Source organism: Haliotis rubra, unplaced genomic scaffold (assembly GCF_003918875.1).
Source record: "Haliotis rubra isolate DU_JTF1 unplaced genomic scaffold, ASM391887v1 Scf826, whole genome shotgun sequence".
In the NCBI taxonomy this organism is placed as follows: Eukaryota; Metazoa; Mollusca; class Gastropoda; order Lepetellida; family Haliotidae; genus Haliotis; species Haliotis rubra.
The window spans coordinates 298,486-322,459 of record NW_025767553.1 but is presented as its reverse complement, the minus strand read 5'-3'; the positions used below and the strand labels follow the sequence as shown (position 1 = coordinate 322,459).

At 42.6% G+C, this 23,974-nt stretch overlaps 1 protein-coding gene across 1 annotated transcript in view; it reads left to right on the top strand.

Moving 5' to 3' along the window:
• LOC124262186 (hamartin-like) overlaps positions 1–23,974 on the top strand; it is a 31,461-nt gene that overhangs the window by 3,786 nt on the left and 3,701 nt on the right. Inside the window, exons 2-20 of the mRNA XM_046696640.1 lie at positions 170–365; positions 1,338–1,441; positions 2,469–2,618; positions 4,316–4,460; positions 4,996–5,150; positions 6,122–6,195; positions 7,666–7,823; positions 8,679–8,876; positions 9,012–9,094; positions 10,318–10,993; positions 13,263–13,877; positions 14,832–14,975; positions 15,148–15,314; positions 17,025–17,155; positions 17,823–17,919; positions 19,475–19,570; positions 20,239–20,380; positions 20,886–20,974; positions 21,325–21,393. Coding sequence (XP_046552596.1) covers positions 242–365; positions 1,338–1,441; positions 2,469–2,618; positions 4,316–4,460; positions 4,996–5,150; positions 6,122–6,195; positions 7,666–7,823; positions 8,679–8,876; positions 9,012–9,094; positions 10,318–10,993; positions 13,263–13,877; positions 14,832–14,975; positions 15,148–15,314; positions 17,025–17,155; positions 17,823–17,919; positions 19,475–19,570; positions 20,239–20,380; positions 20,886–20,974; positions 21,325–21,393 — 3,417 coding nt within the window. The 5' untranslated portion in view covers positions 170–241. The remainder of the gene's footprint in view (positions 1–169; positions 366–1,337; positions 1,442–2,468; positions 2,619–4,315; positions 4,461–4,995; positions 5,151–6,121; positions 6,196–7,665; positions 7,824–8,678; positions 8,877–9,011; positions 9,095–10,317; positions 10,994–13,262; positions 13,878–14,831; positions 14,976–15,147; positions 15,315–17,024; positions 17,156–17,822; positions 17,920–19,474; positions 19,571–20,238; positions 20,381–20,885; positions 20,975–21,324; positions 21,394–23,974) is intronic.

Sequence of the window (23,974 nt, the reverse complement as noted above, 5' to 3'; positions counted from 1 at the left end):
CTAACTTTAAAATGCACAAGCAGAAGAGGCTTTTACATGTTAAATGTTTTGGCCTTTGAACTTTACTGAATGAGAACTTAAAAAGTCAATTTTGAGAAATATTAAATTTGTTCCTAATTTGCCTGATTCTGAGTTTGGCATCCAACAAATGTCCCTTCTTGTGTTGCAGTCTGTTGATGATGATCAGTGGATGGTCCTGTGAGTAGAATGATTGAAGAGGATAGGTACAGAGCTGACGGTGATGGCTGCCAGTATACAGATCGACCAACCCCAGAACATCAATGCGATGTTCACCCTTCTGGAGTCGTCAGACATCGACGTGGCTGACGACATCCGAAGGCTCATACTTGACAATCTCACCTCAGGCAAGTCTTGTCTTCACTTCCTCAGCTGCGCAATGGCGAGATATGGAATGTGTTCCTTCTTGTCTGCCTGTCAAGTGGACATTTCGTTGTTCATTTGACAGTGATCAAGATGATCAGATCAAGAGCGCCTTTGTGATCATAATTCTGTGACCCGTGAAGATCCGGGGTAGAATAGGTCTTCAGCAATCCATGCTTGCCACAAAAGGCAACTATGCTTGTCGTGAAAGGCGACTAGCAGGATCGGGTGGTCAGACTCGCTGACTTGGTTGACACATGTCATCGGTTCCCAATTGCGCAGATCAATGCTCATGCTGTTGATCACTGGATTGTCTGGCCCGGACTCGATTATTTACAGACCGCCGCCATACAGCTGGAATATTGCTGAGTGCGGCGTAAAATTCAACTCACTCACTCATAATTCTGTAACTATAGCACAGAGCAAAGTAAATTTGGGAGGAAAGCATCATGATTATATGCTATCGCATGTTGTAATTTCTGGACAGAGTGTATTCACTGCCACTTTCAAGATGGGCTACATTTAGAAATAACCAGCCTATTGTTGGGAGTAAAAAACATTAGTAGTTCTTCAAGTGAGAGATCCGGTCACCCAGTTTTCAAAAAATGCTGCAATTCACTGTTCTGAGTTGCCTCCCTTTCCCCCATCTCACCTCCCTACTCACTGTGAAATACACAATGCCATTTAAAAAGTGGTCAAATGTAACATATGTTATATTTGGGATTACACTTTCTCAGTAAAGCACAGATTCTAGTACTTTTTGGGTTGAGTCCCATCCGGGATTCGAACCCACACTCAAGGCGTCTGACTTTGTGTGCTGGCGATTAGGTGCCTGACGCTGAGGGTGTGGGTTCGAATCCCGGATGAGACTCAACCCAAAAAGTACTAGAATCTGTATTTTACTAAGAACGTGTAATCCCAAATATAACATATGTTCCCTACTCACTGACTTGCAGGACGGGAGGCATGGCTGATCCACACGCTGGTCGACTATTACTACGTCACACATTCTGTGAGGATCGAGGAAATCCTGGCTGAGGTCCGAGAACCTCAGGATAAGGCAAGCAACCTTACTGACTTCGGTGATGTTTTACTTGACCTCTTGTTAGGAATCTGTCTGAACATTTCTCATCTCATTTGTTGAGAGTCCTCATGTCCATCAAAATGAACCATGGCAGTCATATTGAAAATTCAAATCTTTTTATCATTCACAGCAGTTTTTGTAATATTGAAATGACCAAATGACAAGAGTTATCTCCTCCTGCCAACCTAGCTGACCTTTCTGACCATGGTGTTGTTTTAAAGGATCTCTTGTTATGAATCTGCCGGAACATAATTCATCTCAGGTGTTGAGGGTCCTCATATTTATCAGAGTGAACACATGGCAGCCATATTGAATCTTTTTATCATGTGTAGCAGTTTTTTGTGATATGTAAATGACAGACAAGAGTTATCTCCTCCTGTCATGTTTCAGCCATTGCTTGTTGGGCTTGTTAGACAATGTTCTAATGATCCTCAATAGTTCATCTTTGTCCAAAGCCGTTTTGTAACTCGTATACTCGAAGCACCAAGATGACTTTTTTCTCCATACTTTACCAGGGTTTTACACAGACTTTTAAATATGAGAGTCATGGTGACTCACAATATTTATTTTTGGGAGTCATTTTCAATATTTGGGAGTCATGAAATCTTTATGTTAATCATTCTCAGTATGTAACTGTGTATGTCGCACCACCAAATGAAACTACAGCATTGTTCAATTCAAACAGCCAAGATTACTGTCTCCTCTGAGTACTCTGGAACAATCTGACAGCTCTGTAAAAGTCAAACTATCATCGAACAATATCTTTTTTTGCTTATCAAATCCATTTTGTTAAACTGAATTGTGAGGGCCACCCATAAAACTTGCGTCAAGCTTGACTCTTATGATAATATTATGAGAGTTGTTTGCAAAATTGTTGCATCAAATACGCAGGAATTGCGAGTCATGTAAAACCCTGCTTTACATAGACTCACAACAACTGGAATGACTTTGTGGAATGGGAACCAGACGACAAGATGACCAACTTCCTCTACTTGTGTTTCAGCCATTGTTGGACAAGCTACAGGATGGGCTGAAGAACAAGGAGAAGCTGCAGTCGCTGCAGCTGCTGATGTACATTGTCTACAAACAACCCCCCTGGACTCACAAGATAGTGGCATCTCCCATCTTCTCTACATTGCTCAAGTGTCTCAAGGTTAGACTGTGATATTCAATTGGGTATATGCCCCAGGTTTGTAGAGGGGTGGTGGGGCAGCCGAGTGGTTAATGCGTCCGTTCGAAGGCCCAGGTTCGATTCCCCACATGGTTACAATGTGTGAAGCCCATTTCTGGAGGAGTTTCCCCCCCCTACTGTGATGTTCCTGGAATATTGCTGAAAGTGGCATAAAAACCATTCTCATCCTTAAGATATTGTAATTAGTGCTGGGCAGGGTTTATGAAATATGCATTGAAATTTCTATAATGCTTCTGAAAAGATTACCATCTCAAAGAAATGATTTCTACTGAATATATTGTAAACATTATTGACATTAGAGCATGTATCCTGCAGACGAGGTATTCCACATTAACTTTTGAATGTCTTGCAATGAAAAGGTCAAGGTCATGAGATGAAAAATCTCATTGAAATGATTTTCGTACACTTATCAAAATGTATGTATCCATGTGTTATTAAACTTGGTATATGCCTTCTCAAGTGCAGGGCCTTTTGAAGAGTTCATGGTCAATATAAATCAAAGGTCAAGGTCAGCTTTCAATTTTTTTGTAAAGCATAGTCAAATCAGTTTTGAAGCTTGGATACTGCCATGAAGTTTAGTGATTCTTTGTATCTTTACAAATGTTGGTGTTATGTCTGGTCAAGGTCAAGGTCATTTTTGAGTGTATTGTGAAACATGGCTGTATTATATTAATGTCAGTTATTGTTGAACTTTAACCTGTACAGTCCTGAGAAGTGGTAGTATTTGTGTCTTTATAATGTCTTGGTTTAAGGTCAAGGTCTGAAAGTTCAACTTATGAAGAACACCTTGAGTAAAAAATTGCAGAAAATCTGTTCCATCATGGGTAATACAGTGAGGTTCTTATACAATATGATGACTTTCATTGCAATTTCTAAAACAAAACAACCTCTTGATTGATCATAGAAGGTGGGTGGTTCGATACCCGTCTGTCTTTCAACATGACAGGTTAAAGATGGCAGTTATTGTTACCATGGACCCGTGAAGATCCGGGGTAGATTAGCTATTCAGCAACCCATGTGCTTGCCTGCTACATATGCTTGAAGAAGAGGTTCGATTCCCCAAGCAGGTGTGAAGCCCATTTCTTGGTGTCCCGGTTCCCAATTGGACAGGTCTGGCCTCATGCTGTTGATCACTGGATTGTCTGGTCCAGACTCATTATTTAGTGACAGCCATATAGATGGATATTGCTGATTGTTACCATGCCCTCACTATGTCTCATCATTAAGCAGGTGAGACAAGGACAGGTCTGGCCTGAGTCACATGCTCTGTGTTTAGTCAGGTGCCCATGTTATCTTAGTGAATGGTATTCCAGTGATCTGGCACTGTAAAACCAGCATTGATTTGGGCTTGTAACATCAGCTGCTCATATCCACAACATGCAGACAACACTATTTAAGTATAGGTGCAATGTGTGAAGCCCATTTCTGGTGTCCCTCAACTTGATATTGCTGGAATAATGCTAAAATCAGCATAAAAACTCACTCACTCACTCACTCATATTTTTACAGAATGCTAATTCACTCACTCACTCACTCACTCACTCATCACTCACTCACTCACTCACTCATCTTTTTACAGAATGCTAATTCACTCACTCACTCACTCACTCACTCACTCACTCACTCACTCACTCACTCACTCACTCATATTTTTACAGAATGCTAATGACATCCCAGTTGTGATGACGGCGCTGATGATAGTGACGATGTTGTTGCCGGTTGTCCCGGTCACCATTGGATCCCATCTGCAGGAAATATTTGACATCTTCATGAGACTCTCGACCTTCAGTATTAAGAAACCAGGTGAGGACCGGTGGACCTTAGGTCATTGAAGGACAAAGTAGGATTATGGCCCTTTTGGGCAGACATGATCTTCGTAGTTTTAACTGTACTTTGTTCATTTCAAAAACATATAACATGCTTAGGTAGGGTATATAAGGTCTCAAGACCCGTGAAGGTCCAGGTTAGAATTAATCTTCAGTCAGTAACCCACGCTTGTCGTAAGAGGCTGACTAATGGTATAGGGTGGTCAGGCTCACTGACTTGATTGAAGCATGTCATAATATCCCACTTGTGTAGATCGATGGCCATGATGTTGATCACTGGATTTTTTATCCAGTCTCAATTATTTACAGACCGCCGCCATATAGCTGGAATATTGCTGAGTGTGGTGTTAAACCACAAACCAACCAACCCAACCATAAATTCCAATGCTTATGATTTCTGTTTTCTTTCTTTCCTGTAGATTCCTGAAAATACTGAAAGTTTTACTGAAGGTTTTTGCCCTTATTGTTCAGTATTGTCTTGAGAAACTATATCTGCTTATCTCCCCTTACAGCCAACACCCCAGACATCTTCCTGCTGCACCTCCAGGTGGCGTTGTACAGCATGCTGCATCGTCTGTACGGGATGTACCCGTCCTCCTTCCTCACATACCTCCACCAGCAGTATCGGAAGAAGGACAACGCTGCAGTCTTTGATGAAGTCATTATGGTGAGATTTGAAACAACTAATGTCCATTCTTTTTCAGAAGAAGTCCTCCTTGGGGTACATAAAAGCATTTAAATGTCCATTTTAACTATATTTTTCAATAAAATATTTACAAAACAAAAAACTCGTTTTGATGAGACCACCTCTCGGGGCCAGAGCCAAGAGCAGGTAACTCTCTACAGGTTTGTATAAATTTGTGCAGCAGGTGATATGCCAGCATTAGTCATCTAATTATAGAATTGCGTGGTTGTCACATGTCATTGGTTCCCAATTGCGCAGATCGATGCTCATGCTGTTGATCACTGGATTCTCTATTCCAGACTCGATTATTTACAGACCACCGCCATATAGCTGGAATATTGCTTAGTGTGTCGTTAAACTAAACTCACTCACTCACTAATTATAGAATCATGTCACATGGCATGATGTCATGTGTTCTCTCTTTGTGCACATGCATGTTTCCCACAGTGAAGCCGTGGCTGACGTGACTTCATGTGCTTTTTTATGTTGTTTTGGGTTTGTGTGCTTAAATGCAGATAGTCCTCCAATGATGGGGAATATGACAGCAGGGTGTAGGGTCATCACACAAATAGACCCGTTTTTCAATTGCGGACCCGTGAAGGTCTGGGTTAGAATATTGGTCTTCAGCAACCCATGCTTGTCATAAGAGGCGACTAACAGGATCGGGTGGTCAGGCTCACTGACTTGATTGACACATGTCATCGTATCTGAATTGCGGAGTTTGATGCTCATGCTGTTATCACTGGATTGTCTGGTCCAGACTGGATTATTTACAGACTGCCGCCATATAGCTGGAATATTGCTGAGTGGGGCGTAAAACAACAAACAAAGCGTACCATGAGGTTTGTAGAAAGTTGTATTTAGCATCTCAGTTATTGGGATCACTGTGTCTGAGTCTATCTGAATTGCTGTCCTACAAGTCTTAAATATATCCAACCAACTGTCTTTTGCAGCCGATGCTGGAGAGAGTCCGACTCCATCCATTCCTTATTGTGGGGTCCCGAGAACAAGAAACATCCACAAACAGGTTCGTATTCAAATTGGGGCAGTTGGCTAGCCTAATGGAATATTGCTAAAAGTGGTGTAAGACCGTACTCACTCGTATTGAAGTAAATCTCATTTCTCATGTCAGATATGACCCAGTCACCTTTCAAAAATAATACTAATCGTATACTTATAATGCATCAAATCTGTTCCCCAAAGCATGTTCAAAGTTTTTTACCCAGGTCAATGTACACTTGATTTTTATTATCCCCCGCCACGAATTTAGCACAAAGCGAGGATACATTGTATTAGGCTCCGTCCGTCTGCACGTCTGTCCGTCTCCCGCCGCACGTTTAATGCGAAGCGGGGATTATAGTATTAGGCTCTGTCCGTACGTACGTACCAATTAGAATATCTTAAGAACCATTGACTAGATTCTTTTCATATTTGGTACCTAGGTTCATCACAGTATAAGAAAGGTCCCAGTCAGGTTTGGTGACCTTGACCTTCATTTCAAGGTCACAAGGGGACTGTAACGTTTTACTCTTGTCAGCGACATATCTCAAGAACCGTTTGCTAGATTTTCTTCATATTCAACACCAAGCTTTATCTAGTGAAGGCACAGCACCCAGTTGATTTTGGTGACCTTCACGTAATTTTCAAGGTCATGGCGACACTTTGAAGATTTCAGCATATTAACCTGCATGTTATGCTTGTCAGGGAGATACCTCAAGAACCATTCACTGGATTTTCTTCATATTTGACATCAAGCTTTATCTAGGGAAGGTGCAGGGCCCAGTCGATTTTGGTGATTTTCACTTAATTTTCAAGGTCACAAAGACACTTTGAAGATTTCAGCATGTTAAATTGCATGTTAAGATAGCAAGATATTGCAAAAAAACATTCACTGGATTTTTTTCATATTTGACTCCAAGCTTCATCTAATAAAGGCGCAGGGCCCAGTCAATTTTGGTGATCTTCACATAATTTTCAAGTTCATGGTGACACTTTGAAGATTTCAGCATGTTAACCTGAATTCACTGGATTTTCTTCGTAGACTTTCAAGACTTCCCTTGAATGTTTTTCAATAAGCAATTTCTTTAGTACCTTTTTTGCATACACTATGACATTCATGTCAACGTCAGTCAGTCTTAAAACAATTTGTGTGTTTGAACAACTAAAGAGCACGATATCAAGAAAGGTTGACTGGTCATGTTTTTGTTGACATTTAACTTCATCTTAAACTTTCATTACTTTTTAAGTTTGATTTGATAATTTGCGACGGGGGGATTATGTCACCTTGGTGACAATGCTTGTTTACATCAAGTGCTGGAAGGTTTTCATATTACAATCACATTCTATTTCACCTACCGATTCAGAACTGTGGAGATCTGTGGTAGAATTGGTCATAACCATTCCCCACTAAGGTGAATGTGAAATCTTTTCAATTAGAGCTTTCACAGAATATTGCGGTGTTGAAAGCCCAACATAAATGCACTGTTTCCTTTTGCAGATGGAAGCGTATGGAGACGCAGGACGTGGTTGTGGAGTGTACAAAGATGTCGCTGGACCACCTGGAGGGGACGTGGGAGCAGCTGCGGTGTCCCATCTTTGCTCACTCCTACCAGGCCGCCAGGGATCTAGTCACACAAGCTCAGGAACACCCTCAAGGTGAGTCTTTGTGTAGGGGGTGGTGGGGTTGCCTTGTGGTTCATGTGTCCGCTTATCATGCCGAAGACCTGGGTTCGTTTCCCCCACGTGGGTATAATGTGTGAAGCCTGTTTCTAGTGTCCCAAGTGCATTTCTGGAATACTGCTACAAACAGCATAAAACTAAACTCACTCACTCACTCACTCACTCACTCACTCATTCACTCTATGAGTATGAGTAGAACCTTCTGCTTTACCGTCTTTGGCACAGGAAGGCTGACTGGTTAAATGTCATTTCTTATGTCAGGCTGACAATTTATCAATCATCCATCATCATTCAGTATTTATGTGAGTGAGTAAGTTTAGTTTTACGTCGTACTCAGCAATATTCCAGCTATATGGCAGCGGTCTGTAAATAATCGAGTCTGGACCAGACAATCAACAGCATGTTGGGATACGATGACGTTTGTCAACCCAGACAGCGAGCCTGACCACCCAATCCGTTAGTCGCCTCTTACAACAAGCATGGGTTGCTGAAGATCAATTCTAACACGGACCTTCACGGATCCAGTATTATGTATTAAAATAACATTTATATAGCACTAAGATTGCTTTCATCAGCTGTTTTCATGAAATACAAGGAGACGCCAGCTGGGTTGTACATAGATTCTGTGAAGCAGATCACAAGATTCACGCCAAGGTGGTGGGAAACCCTTTTGTCGACTCACACCGAAGACCCAGGTTCAATTCCCACATAGGGACAATGTTTTCATTCCATGTCTGATATCCCCCTCTTGATATTGCTGGAGTATTGCTAAAAGTGATTTAAAACTGTCTCACTCACCGAGATTCATGTCTGTAACTTCCTTCCATGTAGGCCAAGATGCGTCATCGTCTCAAGGTAAAAGCTACGACAGTATTGTGGAGTTCCTGTCAGTCCCCAACCCCGATGTCTACCTGAAGTACAGCCCGTCAGTGCTCATCGGACTCTCCACACCCCCACAGTCTCAGAGGAACACGCCCGCCACCAGCTTCCTGGACATAAGCAGCTCAAGCATGCCACATTCATTGCTAGGTAGGTCGGGTCTGGTTCATCTGATCCATGCCTCCTTCAGCTAAATATATTTTGTCCCTTCCATAGAAAATGTGTAAGTTTGTATATTCTCTCAATTATTTACAAATTGTGTAAAATAACAAAATATTTTTTCAGGAACCTATGGCAACACACCCATGCATACCCCGATCGACACAACCCCTAGGGAAACGCCCACTATGGCTGAGGATGCAGATAGAGTGAGTTTCTTGTCTTTAGAGATCAGTGTGCATGTGAGTCATTACAAGTAAAGCCTTGTTAAGATACCAGATCAGTATTTGTCCACAGTACCTCTAGTTTTGCAAAAGAGCTGACTTAAATATTGATTTTGAGAAAAATTGACTATATTGAACTCATGGGCAGAAAATGCGTGCTCCCAGTTCACCTTGATGCCTGTGTCATTTTGCTCTGACCTTGATGACTGTGTCTCTGCCCTAATGTCCTTGTTGACTCTGTCATTGTGCCCCAATGACCTTGTTGAATGTGTCATTGTGCCCCAATGACCTTGTCCCCAAATAAACTTGCTGAATGTGTCTGTGTCATTGTGCCCCAATGACCTTGTTGACTGACTGTCATTGTGCCCAAATAAACTTGTTGACTGTGTCATTGTGCCCCAAATGACCTTGTTGACTGTCATTCTGCCCCAATGACCTTGTAGACTGTGTGTCATTGTGCCCTAATGACCTTGTTGACTGTGTGTCATTGTGACCCTGCCCCAATGACCTTGTTGACTGTGTGTCATTGTGTAATGCCCAAACAACCTGCCCAAACAACCTTCTTGACTGTGCAATTGTGCCCAAACGACCTTCTTGACTGTGTAATTGTGCCCCAATGACCTTGATGACTGTGTCATTGTGCCCAAATAAACTTGTTGAATGTGTCATTGTGCCCCAATGACCTTGTTGACTGTGTCATTCTGCCCCAATGACCTTGTATACTGTGTCATTGTGCCCCAATGACCTTGTATACTGTGTCATTGTGCCCCAATGACCTTGATGAATGTGTCATTGTGCCCCAACGACCTTGATGCCTGTCATTGTGCCCCAGCAACCTTGATGAAGGTGTCCTTGTGCCCCAATGACCTTGTTGACTGTGTGTCCTTGTGCCCCAACGACCTTGTAGACTGTGTCATTGTGCCCTAATGACCTTGTTGACTGTGTCATTGTGTCCCAACGACCTTGTAGGCTGTTGCATTTTGTCCGAATGACCTGTGTGCTTATTATGACACAGAATTGGATACTTTCAGACCACTTCATGGCATTGAACAATTTTCTCTGACACACTCACTTGAAGAGCTGAATATGTAGATAAATTACAGATTTTATTTCACATTTTTTTCACATTGAAATATGTTTCTATTGGGTGTAAAAGTCAATTCTAGCAAGTAAATAGTCTGTGTTCTAATTATGTGCTTTTTGCACAGGCTCTCAGTAGAAACAGCACCCGCAGTCTGCTTCACAAAAGTGATCCAAAGCGACAGAGCTTTGGCAGTACATCCTCTCGAGGACCATCCAACTTACCTGACCTGAAGATCACACCCGGGTCCCAGCCCAGCAGTGTCCCTCCCTCGCCTCTCAAACCGGAGTTCACATCTGAGCCTCCGAAGGGTGCCGTGAAAACAATGCCAGTGAGGAGGGCAATACGAGAGCTGCGCTTTGACCGCATCCCAGAACTCCAGTGTGATCAGAGAGTGCCCAGTGATGGGTCCAGTTCAGTGGCCGACGGTGGGTCAAGGTCAGGGCTTGATGGTGGGTCAAGGACAGTTCATGATGGGTCAAGGCCAGTCCACGATGGGTCAAAGACAGTTCATGATGGGTCAAGGACAGTCCACGATGGGTCAAGGACAGTTCATGATGGGTCAAGGACAGTCCACCATGGGTCAAAGACAGTTCATGATGGGTCAAGGACAGTTCACGATGGGTCAAGGACAGTTCACGATGGGTCAAGGACAGTTCACGATGGTGGCCTTCAGGTCAGCGTCGCAAGTGCAAAAGGAGGAACAAATGTAATTGATGGGTTGAAGAGATGTGATTCAGCAGTTGAAGCTGTAACGATTGATGAGCTGCACCACGTGATGCAGGAACTCGGGGAAGATGAAGGTGTGTTGTTGGTTGTCATCTGCCAAATGACTACTCAAAGATTTGGGCAATATTTGACCATTACTGCCTCTCATATTATGTTTTCACTTTAATCTTCCATGAATGTTTACCAAATGGCACAGGGGTATTCTTTCGCTTCAGTTTACGAGAAGGTCAAAGTCCACGTCACACTATACATATTTAACCTCCTGATGTGAGTCTCTAAAGTGATAATATGGGTACCAAAAGTCTTTGTAAATGTCTGTGACTAACATCACTTTGGTTTCACCATGGTAGTAAATGTCTGTGTAAATGGTTTCTGTGACTAACATCACTTTGGTTTCACCATGGTAGACTAACAACTTTGGTTTCACCATGGTAGACTAACATCACTTTGGTTTCACCATGGTGGTAAATGTCTGTGACTAACATCACTTTGGTTTCACCATGGTAGTAAATGTCTGTGACTAACATCACTTTGGTTTCACCATGGTAGTAAATGTCTGTGACTAACATCACTTTGGTTTCACCATGGTAGTAAATGTCTGTGACTAACATCACTTTGGTTTCACCATGGTAGTAAATGTCTGTGACTAACATCACTTTGGTTTCACCATGGTAGTAAATGTCTGTGACTAACATCACTTTGGTTTCACCATGGTAGTAAATGTCTGTGACTAACTTTGGTTTCACCATGGTAGTAAATGTCCATCACTTTGGTTTCACCATGGTAGTAAATGTCTGTGACTAACATCACTTTGGTTTCACCATGGTGGTAAATGTCTGTGACTAACATCACTTTGGTAAATGTCACCATGGTGGTAGTAAATGTCTGTGACTAACATCACTTTGGTTTCACCATGTAAATGTCTGTGTAAAATGTTTCATGGTAGTAAATGTGACTAACATCACTTTGTCTGTTTCACCATGGTAGTAAATGTCTGTGACTAACATCACTTTGGTTTCACCATGGTGGTAAATGTCTGTGACTAACATCACTTTGGTTTCACCATGGTAGTAAATGTCTGTGACTAACATCACTTTGGTTTCACCATGGTAGTAAATGTCTGTGACTAACATCACTTTGGTTTCACCATGGTAGTAAATGTCTGAGACTAACATCACTTTGGTTTCACCATGGTGGTAAATGTCTGTGACTAACATCACTTTGGTTTCACCATGGTGGTAAATGTCTGTGACTAACATCACTTTGGTTTCACCATGGTAGTAAATGTCTGTGACTAACATCACTTTGGTTTCACCATGGTTTCACCACCATGGTAGTAAATGTCTGTGACTAACATCACTTTGGTTTCACCATGGTAGTAAATGTCTGTGACTAACATCACTTTGGTTTCACCATGGTAGTAACATGTCTGTGGTTAACATCACTTTGGTTTCACCATGGTAGTAAATGTCTGTGACTAACATCACTTTGGTTTCACCATGGTAGTAAATGTCTGTGACTAACATCACTTTGGTTTCACCATGGTGGTAATGTAAATGTCTGTGACTAACATCACTTTGGTTTCACCATGGTGGTAAATGTCTGTGACTAACATCACTTTGGTTTCACCATGGTGGTAAATGTCTGTGACTAACATCACTTTGGTTTCACCATGGTAGTAAATGTCTGTGACTAACATCACTTTGGTTTCACCATGGTAGTAAATGTCTGAGACTAACATCACTTTGGTTTCACCATGGTAGTAAATGTCTGTGACTAACATCACTTTGGTTTCACCATGGTGGTAAATGTCTGTGACTAACATCACTTTGGTTTCACCATGGTAGTAAATGTCTGAGACTAACATCACTTTGGTTTCACCATGGTGGTAAATGTCTGTGACTAACATCACTTTGGTTTCACCATGGTAGTAAATGTCTGTGACTAACATCACTTTGGTTTCACCATGGTGGTAAATGTCTGTGACTAACATCACTTTGGTTTCACCATGGTGGTAAATGTCTGTGACTAACATCACTTTGGTTTCACCATGGTGGTAAATGTCTGTGACTAACATCACTTTGGTTTCACCATGGTGGTAAATGTCTGTGACTAACATCACTTTGGTTTCACCATGGTGGTAAATGTCTGTGACTAACATCACTTTGGTTTCACCATGGTAGTAAATGTCTGTGATTAACATCACTTTGGTTTCACCATGGTAGTAAATGTCTGTGACTAACATCACTTTGGTTTCACCATGGTAGTAATGTCTGTGTCTAACATCACTTTTCAAAGTACTCCCTCCCTGACATATCTAACAGTTTATAATCTGTATTTCAGATGGAGAATGTGATGACCCTGAGATGGTTGCAATCAACCAGGAAACCGATACTACTAAATCGGAAAGCAGTGATAGTTACGACGAGGCTTCGTCTTCATGTCAACATCTCACAGCGGAATCTGTGAAACAGTTCATGACAAAGGTCAACAGAATTCGCTTTAACAGTCTTTCAAACAATGGCAATGGTGAACAAACATTTGAGAAACGAGGTGTTGTCAGATCTTCCTCGTGTCCCATGTTCAAGCAGGAAAATGGCGTCATTGAGGAGAACGAACCAGCATCTCGCTGTGCTTCAACCAGCTTTCAGAGTCACTCCAACACAACAATAGATAAATTACCAATAGACAACGTAGAGCCTCCTCCCCATGAACCTGAAAGTGGAGTTAAGCCAGATGTGCCAAAATGTGAAGAAAGAGACGTCCCCACAGTTCCAGAAAAAGAACCTGTGGAAAAGCAGTTGCCACTTGTGCTTCAGGAAGATGGCAACACGTTCAATATAATGAAAGTCTTTCAGACTCTCATGTCTCCGGTTAGTGTGGTGATGTGTCAAAATTGTCGGAATCAGCTGCTCGTACCTGACAGGAAGCCGTCTGATGACAAGACAAAACACCAAGGTGAGGCTATGGTCAGTTCTCGTCAAGTAGTTTTGAAGGGCAGTATTTAGTAATATTGTGTTGCCAATGAACGTCTAATAAAGGCTTTTTCTAATGACATGTAACAATTATTAACATTTAGGGGAGGGAGGGAAGGGTTTCCCTGTGGTTAAAGCATTCATTCATCATGCCAAAGGCCCGTTTTCGATTTCCATCATGTGTACAATGTGTGAAGCCCGTTTTTGGTGTCCCCTGACGTGATATTGCTGGAATATTGCTGAAAGGGGGATAAAACTCACTCATCATTTTTGTATTATTGTTATTGTGACATTTTCAGATTCTTACACTATTATCATGCTTGATGACAATTTTAAGATTCTACACTGATACATTAAACCATGAAGGTCTGGGCTAGAAGTGAATTCAGAAACCCATGCTTGTTTTCTTAAACAACCAACAGGATCGGGGTATCAGGCACAGTGACTTGGTTTGTTCATGGGGGCTGTGGGGTAGCCTAGTGGTTAAAGCGTTGGCTCGTCACGCCATAGACCCGGTTCGAATCCCCACATGGGTACAATGTGTGAAGCCCATTTCTGGTGTCCCCCGCCGTGATGTTGCTGGAATATTGCTAAAAGCGGCGTAAAACCAAACTCAGTCAGTGGTTTGTGCATGATTGTGGTGGTCACAGCTCATGATGTCAGCCACTGGATTGTCTGGTCCAGATGTGATTATTTACAGGCTTCTGTCTTATAGCTGGAATATTGCTGGGTGCAACCCCCAACACCAACCCCCAATCACAACAATTGTAATAGGAAAGTTCATCACCCATACTATCAGATTTTCAGTTACAAACTCAAGTTCTGAATGACTCGCAGAACAATGAAGGTAACACTCAGCTCGTCAAGATACTTCATCAGAAGCAGCTGTCACTGTTGTGTGTGTGATAAATGTTTGACAATAGTGTTTGTGTTTCAGGTTGTGAGATTCCACTGTTCAGCTCTGTGTCCCCGGTGGAGCTGCTGGAACGCCATCTGAAGATGGGCAGTGAGCTTCATGCCAAGGAGCTCACGAGGATACCACTGACCAGCAAGGACACTGTCCACTGGACTCACTTCGGAGGTAACATTCACTGTGCTGTAGAGTAATAAGTTAATTTGTAACTAAAGGGCTGTAACATAATCTTGTCAGAGAAATGTCTTGCGGGCAGAAAAGAGCTGATAGTTACTTTTCTCCTTTGCATGTTGCATGGAGTCAGACTTAGCTAACAGAGTTGTCTTTCCCTTTTCTGCAGGTGCCCCTCCAGCAGATGAGGTAAACATACTCCGGGGTCAAGTATTGATGCTAGGCAACCAGGTGCAGTATGAAAGACACAAGAGGGATCTTCATGCCAAGAGGAACCGCAGGCTACTGAGGAAGATTGCTAATGCTACTGCCCTGGAGGAACAGAACAAAGCAAAGGTAGGTGGTCCTAGTGATGGTGCTAGTAGGTGGTTGTAGTTCTAGTGATGTTACTGGTAGGTGGTCCTAGTGATGTTACTGGTAGGTGGTCCTAGTGATGTTACTGGTAGGTGGTCCTAGTGATGTTACTGGTAGGTGGTCCTAGTGATGCTAATGGTAGGTGGTCCTAGTGATGCTAATGGTAGGTGGTCGTAGTGATGCTAATGGTAGGTGGTCCTAGTGATGCTAATGGTAGGTGGTCCTAGTGATGCTAATGGTAGGTGGTCCTAGTGATGCTAATAGGTTGTCCTAGTGATGCTTATAGGTGGTCCTAGTGATGGTGCTAGTAGGTGGTTGTAGTTCTAGTGATGTTACTTGTAGGTGGTCCTAGTGATGTTACTGGTAGGTGGTCCTAGTGATGTTACTGGTAGGTGATCCTAGTGATGCTAACGGTAGGTGGTCCTAGTGATGCTAACAGTAGGTGGTCCTCGTGATGCTAATGGTAGGTGGTCCTAGTGATGCTAATGGTAGGTGGTCCTAGTGATGCTAATGGTAGGTGGTCCTAGTGATGCTAATGGTAGGTGGTCCTAGTGATGTTACTGGTAAGTGGTCCTAGTGATGCTAATGGTAGGTGGTCCTAGTGATGCTAATGGTAGGTGGTCCTAGTGATGTTACTGGTAAGTGGTCCTAGTGATGCTAATGGTAGGTGGTCCTAGTGATGTTACTGGTAAGTGGTCCTAGTGATGCTAATGGTAGGTGGTCCTAGTGATGTTACTGGTAAGTGGTCCTAGTGATGCTAATGGTAGGTGGTCCTAGTGATGCTAATGGTAGGTGGTCCTAGTGATGTTACTGGTAAGTGGTCCTAGTGATGCTAATGGTAGGTGGTCCTAGTGATGTTACTGGTAAGTGGTCCTAGTGATGCTAATGGTAGGTGGTCCTAGTGATGCTAATGGTAGGTTGTCCTAGTGATGTTACTGGTAAGTGGTCCTAGTGATGCTAATGGTAGGTGGTCCTAGTGATGTTACTGGTAAGTGGTCCTAGTGATGCTAATGGTAGGTGGTCCTAGTGATGCTAATGGTAGGTGGTCGTAGTGATGCTAATGGTAGGTGGTCCTCGTGATGCTAATGGTAGGTGGTCCTAGTGATGCTAATGGTAGGTGGTCCTAGTGATGCTAATGGTAGGTGGTCCTAGTGATGCTAATAGGTTGTCCTAGTGATGCTTATAGGTGGTCCTAGTGATGGTGCTAGTAGGTGGTTGTAGTTCTAGTGATGTTACTTGTAGGTGGTCCTAGTGATGTTACTGGTAGGTGGTCCTAGTGATGTTACTGGTAGGTGATCCTAGTGATGCTAACGGTAGGTGGTCCTAGTGATGCTAATGGTAGGTGGTCCTAGTGATGCTAACGGTAGGTGGTCCTAGTGATGCTAATGGTAGGTGGTCCTAGTGATGCTAATGGTAGGTGGTCCTAGTGGTAGGTGGTCCTAGTGATGCTAATATGTGGTCTGAGTGAGGTTGAAAGGAGTTTTTAGAGATACTAATAGTGAGTGGAGCTGGTGATGCATGGTCCTAGTGACAATAAACATAGGTGGTGCTAAAGATACTAATGGTGGGTGCTCCAGTTGATGCTAGTAGTCGGTCTCCCATGCTGGTATTGTGATAGATAATGCCAATGGTTGTGATCCTCATCCTCATCACAAAGCCCAGCGTGGTTGATGACACGGTGCTGTGTTTCAGACGGAGCAGCTGAGGCTGCTGGAGGAGAAGATCCACAACATGCAGGTGTCACTGCGCCTTCTGCAGGACGAGAACCAGGAGATGCGCCAGGCCAAGGAGAGCAACGAGTACGAGAAGCTTGTGCAGTTCAGGTACGTTCCCTTAAACCCTTGATAGGTGGTCTTATACTGACACTATCCCCCAAGACTGTCAATGAGCCCTCAAACACTGTCCTATTGAACTTACTGTAAGTTAAAGTTACCCCATTGGCACACGAGAGGTTCGTGTTACAGCACGGTTTGTCCTGGCTTTTGATTGACAGAAGTAAGGCGTAGGGCACGAGGGCGTAGCCCGAGATGCTACTACGCCTGTCAATCAAAAGCCAGGACAATTCGTGTTGTAACTAGACGAACCTCGAGTCATGGGTGGGGTAACAGGCTTGTACCATGAGATTTCGGCAGTGTGTTTAAAACAAAGTGGCGGGACAATGAATGCACCATATGACGTCATGAATATCACGTCATACGCGCCATCTTAGGTCGTTCAAGTTTTCAATGTGAGAATCAGTAGGGCGAAACCATGTAGTTAACTAGCAGGTTACAACATGGGCAACATCAGAGAGACCGCCACAAAGCCATGGTACAATAATGAGATATTTGTGTTTCAGATTTGGGGACTTAGGTTAGGAGATGTCATATTCTGGTGAATCTTGATGCTGCTGTGTCCTGTTGTTATCAGATAGTTATATGTTGTTGTATGGAAGCTTTGTATTTAGAACATTGTGTTGTGTGGTACAGGTTCTGTGTGTTGTATCCTCAGAGTGACGATGCAAGCGAACAGTGACTTTGAGATGTCGAACACCGAGCTGAAGAGTCTACTTATCACACAGAGGGAAGACCACGATAAGCTCAAGAAGGTAGGTACCGATAGCCATGCAGGGATAGTTACCAGTGATGAGCAGTTACCATAGATGGGCAGTTACCATAGATGGGCAGTTACCATACACAGGGACACTTACCAAACTAGGTGGCAGTAACATCACATCACAGATGGAGCCGTTAACTGTTAGCATACAGGAGGTGGTTGTCATGTAAAAAGACTGTTAGCTCACAGCAGGCAGGTGCGTAGCTAGCCATCTTTTTCGTGTAGGCCTAATAGGTTGCAAAGCTTTTAAAGGTCACATGCAACCAAAAAATCAAACATAATTAAAACACAATTATCACTTATTCATGACATATAATATACATTGCTGATTATGAAAAAACATATAAACAAAATTATAAGCGTACAATTGCAAATCAAAAGTGCAATATTTTGTACTTGGATTTACTTCCCTCGAAACGAAGCACCCAGGATACCGAACCCAGTCAGAGCGGGTGGGTGTGCACTCAAGTGTAACGAAGGCTTTCATTGGCTGTTTCATTTGCCGACGCCCTCACGGCTCATTTTTGTGTATAACATTTTACAATCAACAGACATCATAACATGTCATGTGTACAAGTATCACACCTGCCTGTCTGTGTAATTACATAATGTGACAGAGACAGAACTCGGGTGCACGAGCCATAAATCAATGCATTTTGTTTATGGTGTATAGCCTGATAGGTGTTAAGTTCACATTGCATGTGGTCAGTGATCGAAGTTGTGTATAGAATATTGTCATTTGCAGACAGGCAGGCAGACACATAGGTGTCAATAAAACAGACATTGAGTTTTGTCTTTGACAACGACATATCTATATCACAGTTAGATAGACAAATGAAATTATATCAGCAGTTAAATCGGTAATCTACTGTCATAACTTATAAAATGCTGGCGCCTGTGAAATATCAACAAAACATTAGAAAAATAGCTCACATCAAAGCCTTCACGACTCACCGCAGCGAAGGTTTTCCGTCTTGAAATGTTGAACGCCTCACTGGTTGAGTAGATCTATATAGATCCTAACAAGGTTCTTTTATGAAGCGAGTAGATTATTTACTATTTGTATTGATTAGACTACACCTGCTCACAACCTTTTAATACGGACATCCCGCTTCCAAGCTGCGCGAACCTATTCACTGCACAGCGCAGCACAGCTGTTGAAACCACTTTTCACCCCAAGAGCTGGGGTGAATTTAGAGAATCGTTTGAACTCCGATTTCACAGGGGGGTTTTCACCGCGTTATTTTTCAACTTTATATGTTGAATTTGCTTATTTGATGATTTCTTACTGTAAGTCCATACCGAAAGGTATCAGAATCTGCAAAGTTGTGTTTTACGTTTCATGTGACCTTTAAATATTTAGATAACATTGAGGGCTTGCCCAACCTTTTTAGCAACAATCACGTGTAAGCCCGGGCTTTTTTTATAATGGTAGCTACGCCCTTGGTAGGCAGACGTCATGCACAGAAGCTCTAGTCAACCCATGGCAAATATGAATATTGTTTTCAGTGATGTGATTATGTTTATGATGGGGTTGTTGTTGCCAGGCATTGCAGGAGACTGAGCATCGTCTGTTTGACAAGGAGAAACAGCTGGAGATGATGACTGAAGCTGTCAGTAGAACCAACAAGCTGAAGGAGCACGTACGCACCATTCTGTCTCTCAATTTGCCCAAATACAAAGGCTGGTGGGTCATGCCACACTGCTATACATTTACAACCTACATCTTTGTTGGATTGTCTCTCACCAACCGGACACTGTTTGATGTGACATACATACTTCCTAAACCCATTAGGCGTACCTGTTACCTTGGGTCTAGTATGCGTAAACCTGGACTGAATATAGATACAGTTTGTGTGCTATTTATTTATAAGAACTGCATTTGCCTTTAAATGAGTTTGAAATCATTACTTGTTTGGCCAGTGTAGAAGTCATGAGTCAGGATAAGTATAAAAATATCAATTTTACTTAAAAAATTACATACTTTTGAAATAGTGAAAAAGTTAGTATGCTGCATGTTCTCTGTGACCATGATCTGGAGCTCTGAGTTCAGTGAAGGACTTTAACATTTCCAACTGTAGGGAACATTGTAAGGCTATGATGGGCGATGAGGTAGCCTAGTGGTGAAAGCACTTGCTTGTCACACTGAAGCCCTGGGTTTGATTCCCCACGTGTATACAGTGTGTGAAGCCCATTTCTGGTGTTCCCTACCATAATGTTCGGGATTATTGTTAAACCACATTCACATTGTAAGGCTATGAAGACCGTGGTGGACAGTAGATTGTGATGGCTGTTGTTGTGCATGTTGCAGGTATTTACGCAGCAGAAGGAGATCTTGCTGTTGGGGGAGTTGCAGCACAAGTACCAGGAGAAGATTGACCTCCTCAAACGCCAACAGCACACACATCCCCAACATGATCATGTCGTCATGGCAATGAAGGCTGAGGTGAAATGTGAGTTGATCTTCTCAGCTTTTTTCCCAGTGCAAGGGTATTATCAGAATTAATTCTTCACAGATATCTTGCACTATCTGTGATTCAGACTCTCTCTTGCTTCCTCTTTTCATCTTTCAATTACCCAAGCTCTTTTCCTCCCATCAATCCTTTCTCCGACCCTCTTAGTGTTTCTCCGTTGTCCTCTTCCTCTCACCCATCCTCCTCTCTCTTCCTCCGATCAATCCTTTCTCAGACCCTCTTAGCATCTCTCCTTTATCCTTTTCCTCCCATTCACCCTTACTCCCTACTATCTCTTCCTCCACCCTCTTCCTCCCATCAATCCTTTCTTTGACCCTCTTTCGCATCTATATTCTATAATCTGTCCACACTTACCATCCTCCCTCCCAATCTTCCCCTCCATCCCTCTGTCTCCCTTCACTCACCTCCCACTCACACACCCCTGCCCCCCACTCACTCAGTCCCCCAACAGAATTAGTACCTTCCTTCCGTTGTGTTGTTCCAGCTCTGAAGTCTCAGCTGTCCCGGCAGACGGTGCTGCTAGACACAAGTCAGCGCAAGCTGTCCGAGTGTGAGGAGACGCTGAAAGACAAGGTACGCCTGTATGCTGGAATATTGCTATAAGTGGCACAAAACGTCACTCACTCTCTGAAAACATGAGAATTGATCTTTTGGGCTGGCTGTCAATATACCTAATAGAGGTAGATAATCATTGCTGATGATTTAGAAATTTAATGTGCACTATCCGATATATCTCAAAATCATCATCATCATCATCATCATCATCCATCATGGTGTGTCAAAAGTAAATGCAGACACTGAAACACGAATTGATGCCTTGACTATTAACAGTTAACAGCTGAGGTGTCATTACTCATGGTAATTTTAGACTTCAAAATCTGTGATGTTTGTTTTCAGAGTTGAAATGTTTGTTATGTCTTCAGGAAATAGCACTGGGTGAAATGAAGACAAAGTTAGAGGCAGTCAAGGCAATTCATGGAAATGAATTAAAGGTATGGTTGGCATATACAAGTATATTTTTTTCTGGGACAGGGTTACCCTACTAGTATAATTCTGTGTTCGGTGGGTCACAGGAACCAGTGGTTAAAGTATTCCCTCGTCAAGCCGAAGACCCGGTTCGATTCCCCACACGGGTACAGCGTGTGAAGCCCATTACTGGTGTCCCCCGCCGTGATATTGCTGGAATATTGGTGAAAAAAGCGGCGTGACACCATACTCACTCCGGTAATATCAAGTCACAGCAGATCACTGTGCAGAGTTGCTTGTGTATGGCTTACTGTATGACAAATGCTTCATTTATATTTTTATCGTAATGGCAATGGTATTTGCTAAACATTCACCAAGGGGTACTGACGGCTGGGTCAGACAGGGAGGTGGGGTAGGTAAGTGGTTAAAGCGTTGGCACGTCACGGCCGAAGACCCGGGTTCGAATTCCCACATGGGTACAATGTATGAAGCCCATTTCTGTTGTTCCCCGCCATGATATTGCTGGAATATTGCTAAAAGCGGCATAAAACCACACTCACTCACTCACTGGGTCGGACTGAAAGGAGGCTGAGTCAGTTGTGTCTACAGCTGGATAAATCAACCTTTTTCTCTTGTGACCAAGAGTTCAAGTCAATGGGGTTCGACTGTATGCTACTCAATGCAGGTTAAAGAACGCCCAAACTTGGAAGACTGCGGCTGCTACTATACCCACAAGTCATGACTAGGGATGAGAATTTGCCGCGGGATTCTGGGAATTTCATAAAGCCAAGGGTAACTTTTGTGAATCGTGTAAATCCGTTGACAATTGTATGAATGTGCTTCAGCAGATTTAAAGGTTTTTAATGGTTGCTGTGTTCATGATATTGTCATTTCTGAGCCAGTTTTAAAGGTCTAAAATGCCTAAATATCAGGAGCTTCGGCTAGTTTTCAGAGTTTTTCTCAAAACTTCATTCTCTTCCCCTGCATGACAGATAAACTATGGTCATTTGAAACAATTGGGTGGTTTTAAATTGAGAGTTAAACACAACCTATTCTTATGTTTGTTGTCAGTTAATGTTTCTCCTCTCTCTGTTCAGGCTATGGAGGAGAAGTATTGATGATACCATGTTAGAATAGATCCCCAGCAAGCTGTTGTCAGTTAATGTTTCTCCTCTCTCTGTTCAGGCTGTGGTGGAGAAGTATTGGTTATACCATGTTAGAATAGATCCCCAGCAAGCTGTTGTCAGTTAATGTTTCTCCTCTCTCTGTTCAGGCTGTGGTGGGAAGTATTGGTTATACCATGTTAGAATAGATCCCCAGCAAGCTGTTGTCAGTTCATGTTTCTCTTCTCTCTGTTCAGGCTGTGGTGGGAAGTATTGGTTATTTAGGAAATAAAGTTTGCTCTACCCCAATGTGTTTTGTAATAAAGTATAGTTTTGCCCTGAACTATTATAATTAAAGCACGAGGACGGTAGTCCGAAGCTTTGATGTTATAATAGTTCAGGCAAAACTATACTTTATTACAAAAACACATTGGGGTAGAGTTTAACTTTACATCTTTTCTAAGATGCTAAATTTAATACTTTCTAAGGATAATTACAATTAATTTAAGGCAGAAAACAAAACGACGTTGTGGGTGTCCTAAATTAAGAATGCTCGCACAGGGCTAACTGGCTGGCTGTTCTATTGATATGTCTGCCCCTCACGTTAAGGCATCTAACGTTACCAGAAAAAAACAAATGATAACAGTTTGATGACGGTTTACGTTCGGATTAAATATCTTCTCTGAATTATTTTAATTACATCTGTCATTAACGTAAACCATATGGGGCAATATGAACGCCGATTTCTACTACCAACGTAAGTTTAGATCAGTACATCCAGATGAAGCTGAGTAGTCAGCGACATTCCACGATTGCATTGTGGGAATGTAAACATTCGCGAACATTACCGTGTCGCTGAAAACTTGTGAGTCGAATTGACACATTTTAACCGTCGTAAAACATGAACGTAATGTTTCCACCAGTGATGTTAGCTGCGTGAAGCAACTGCAAACCAAGAAACAGGATGCAACGGAGTAGTTTACTGTAGGAGGCCGTACGAGGCGATGACAACTGACATGCATCGTGACGTCGCTTACATTGTGACGTAATGTAAAATGGTTCGATTACGAGGGGGCACACTAGAATGGCGCAGTGACGGGATAACGTCATTCAATTGTTACGTCATCAAAAAACTATACCTTTATTGTCTGATAATGTAATTTTTTTTCGATTGTTCTAACCGCTAGGCATCTTAGAAACCATGTTAGAATAGATCCCCAGCAAGCTGTTGTCAGTTCATGTTTCTCTTCTCTCTGTTCAGGCTGTGGAGGAGAAGTATTGATGATACCATGTTAGAATAGATCCCCAGAACGCTGTTGTCAGTTCATGTTTCTCCTCTCTCTGTTCAGGCTGTGGTGGGAAGTATTGGTTATACCATGTTAGAATAGATCCCCAGCACGCTGTTGTCAGTTCATGTTTCTCCTCTCTCTGTTCAGGCTGTGGTGGGAAGTATTGGTTATACCATGTTAGAATAGATCCCCAGCACGCTGTTGTCAGTTCATGT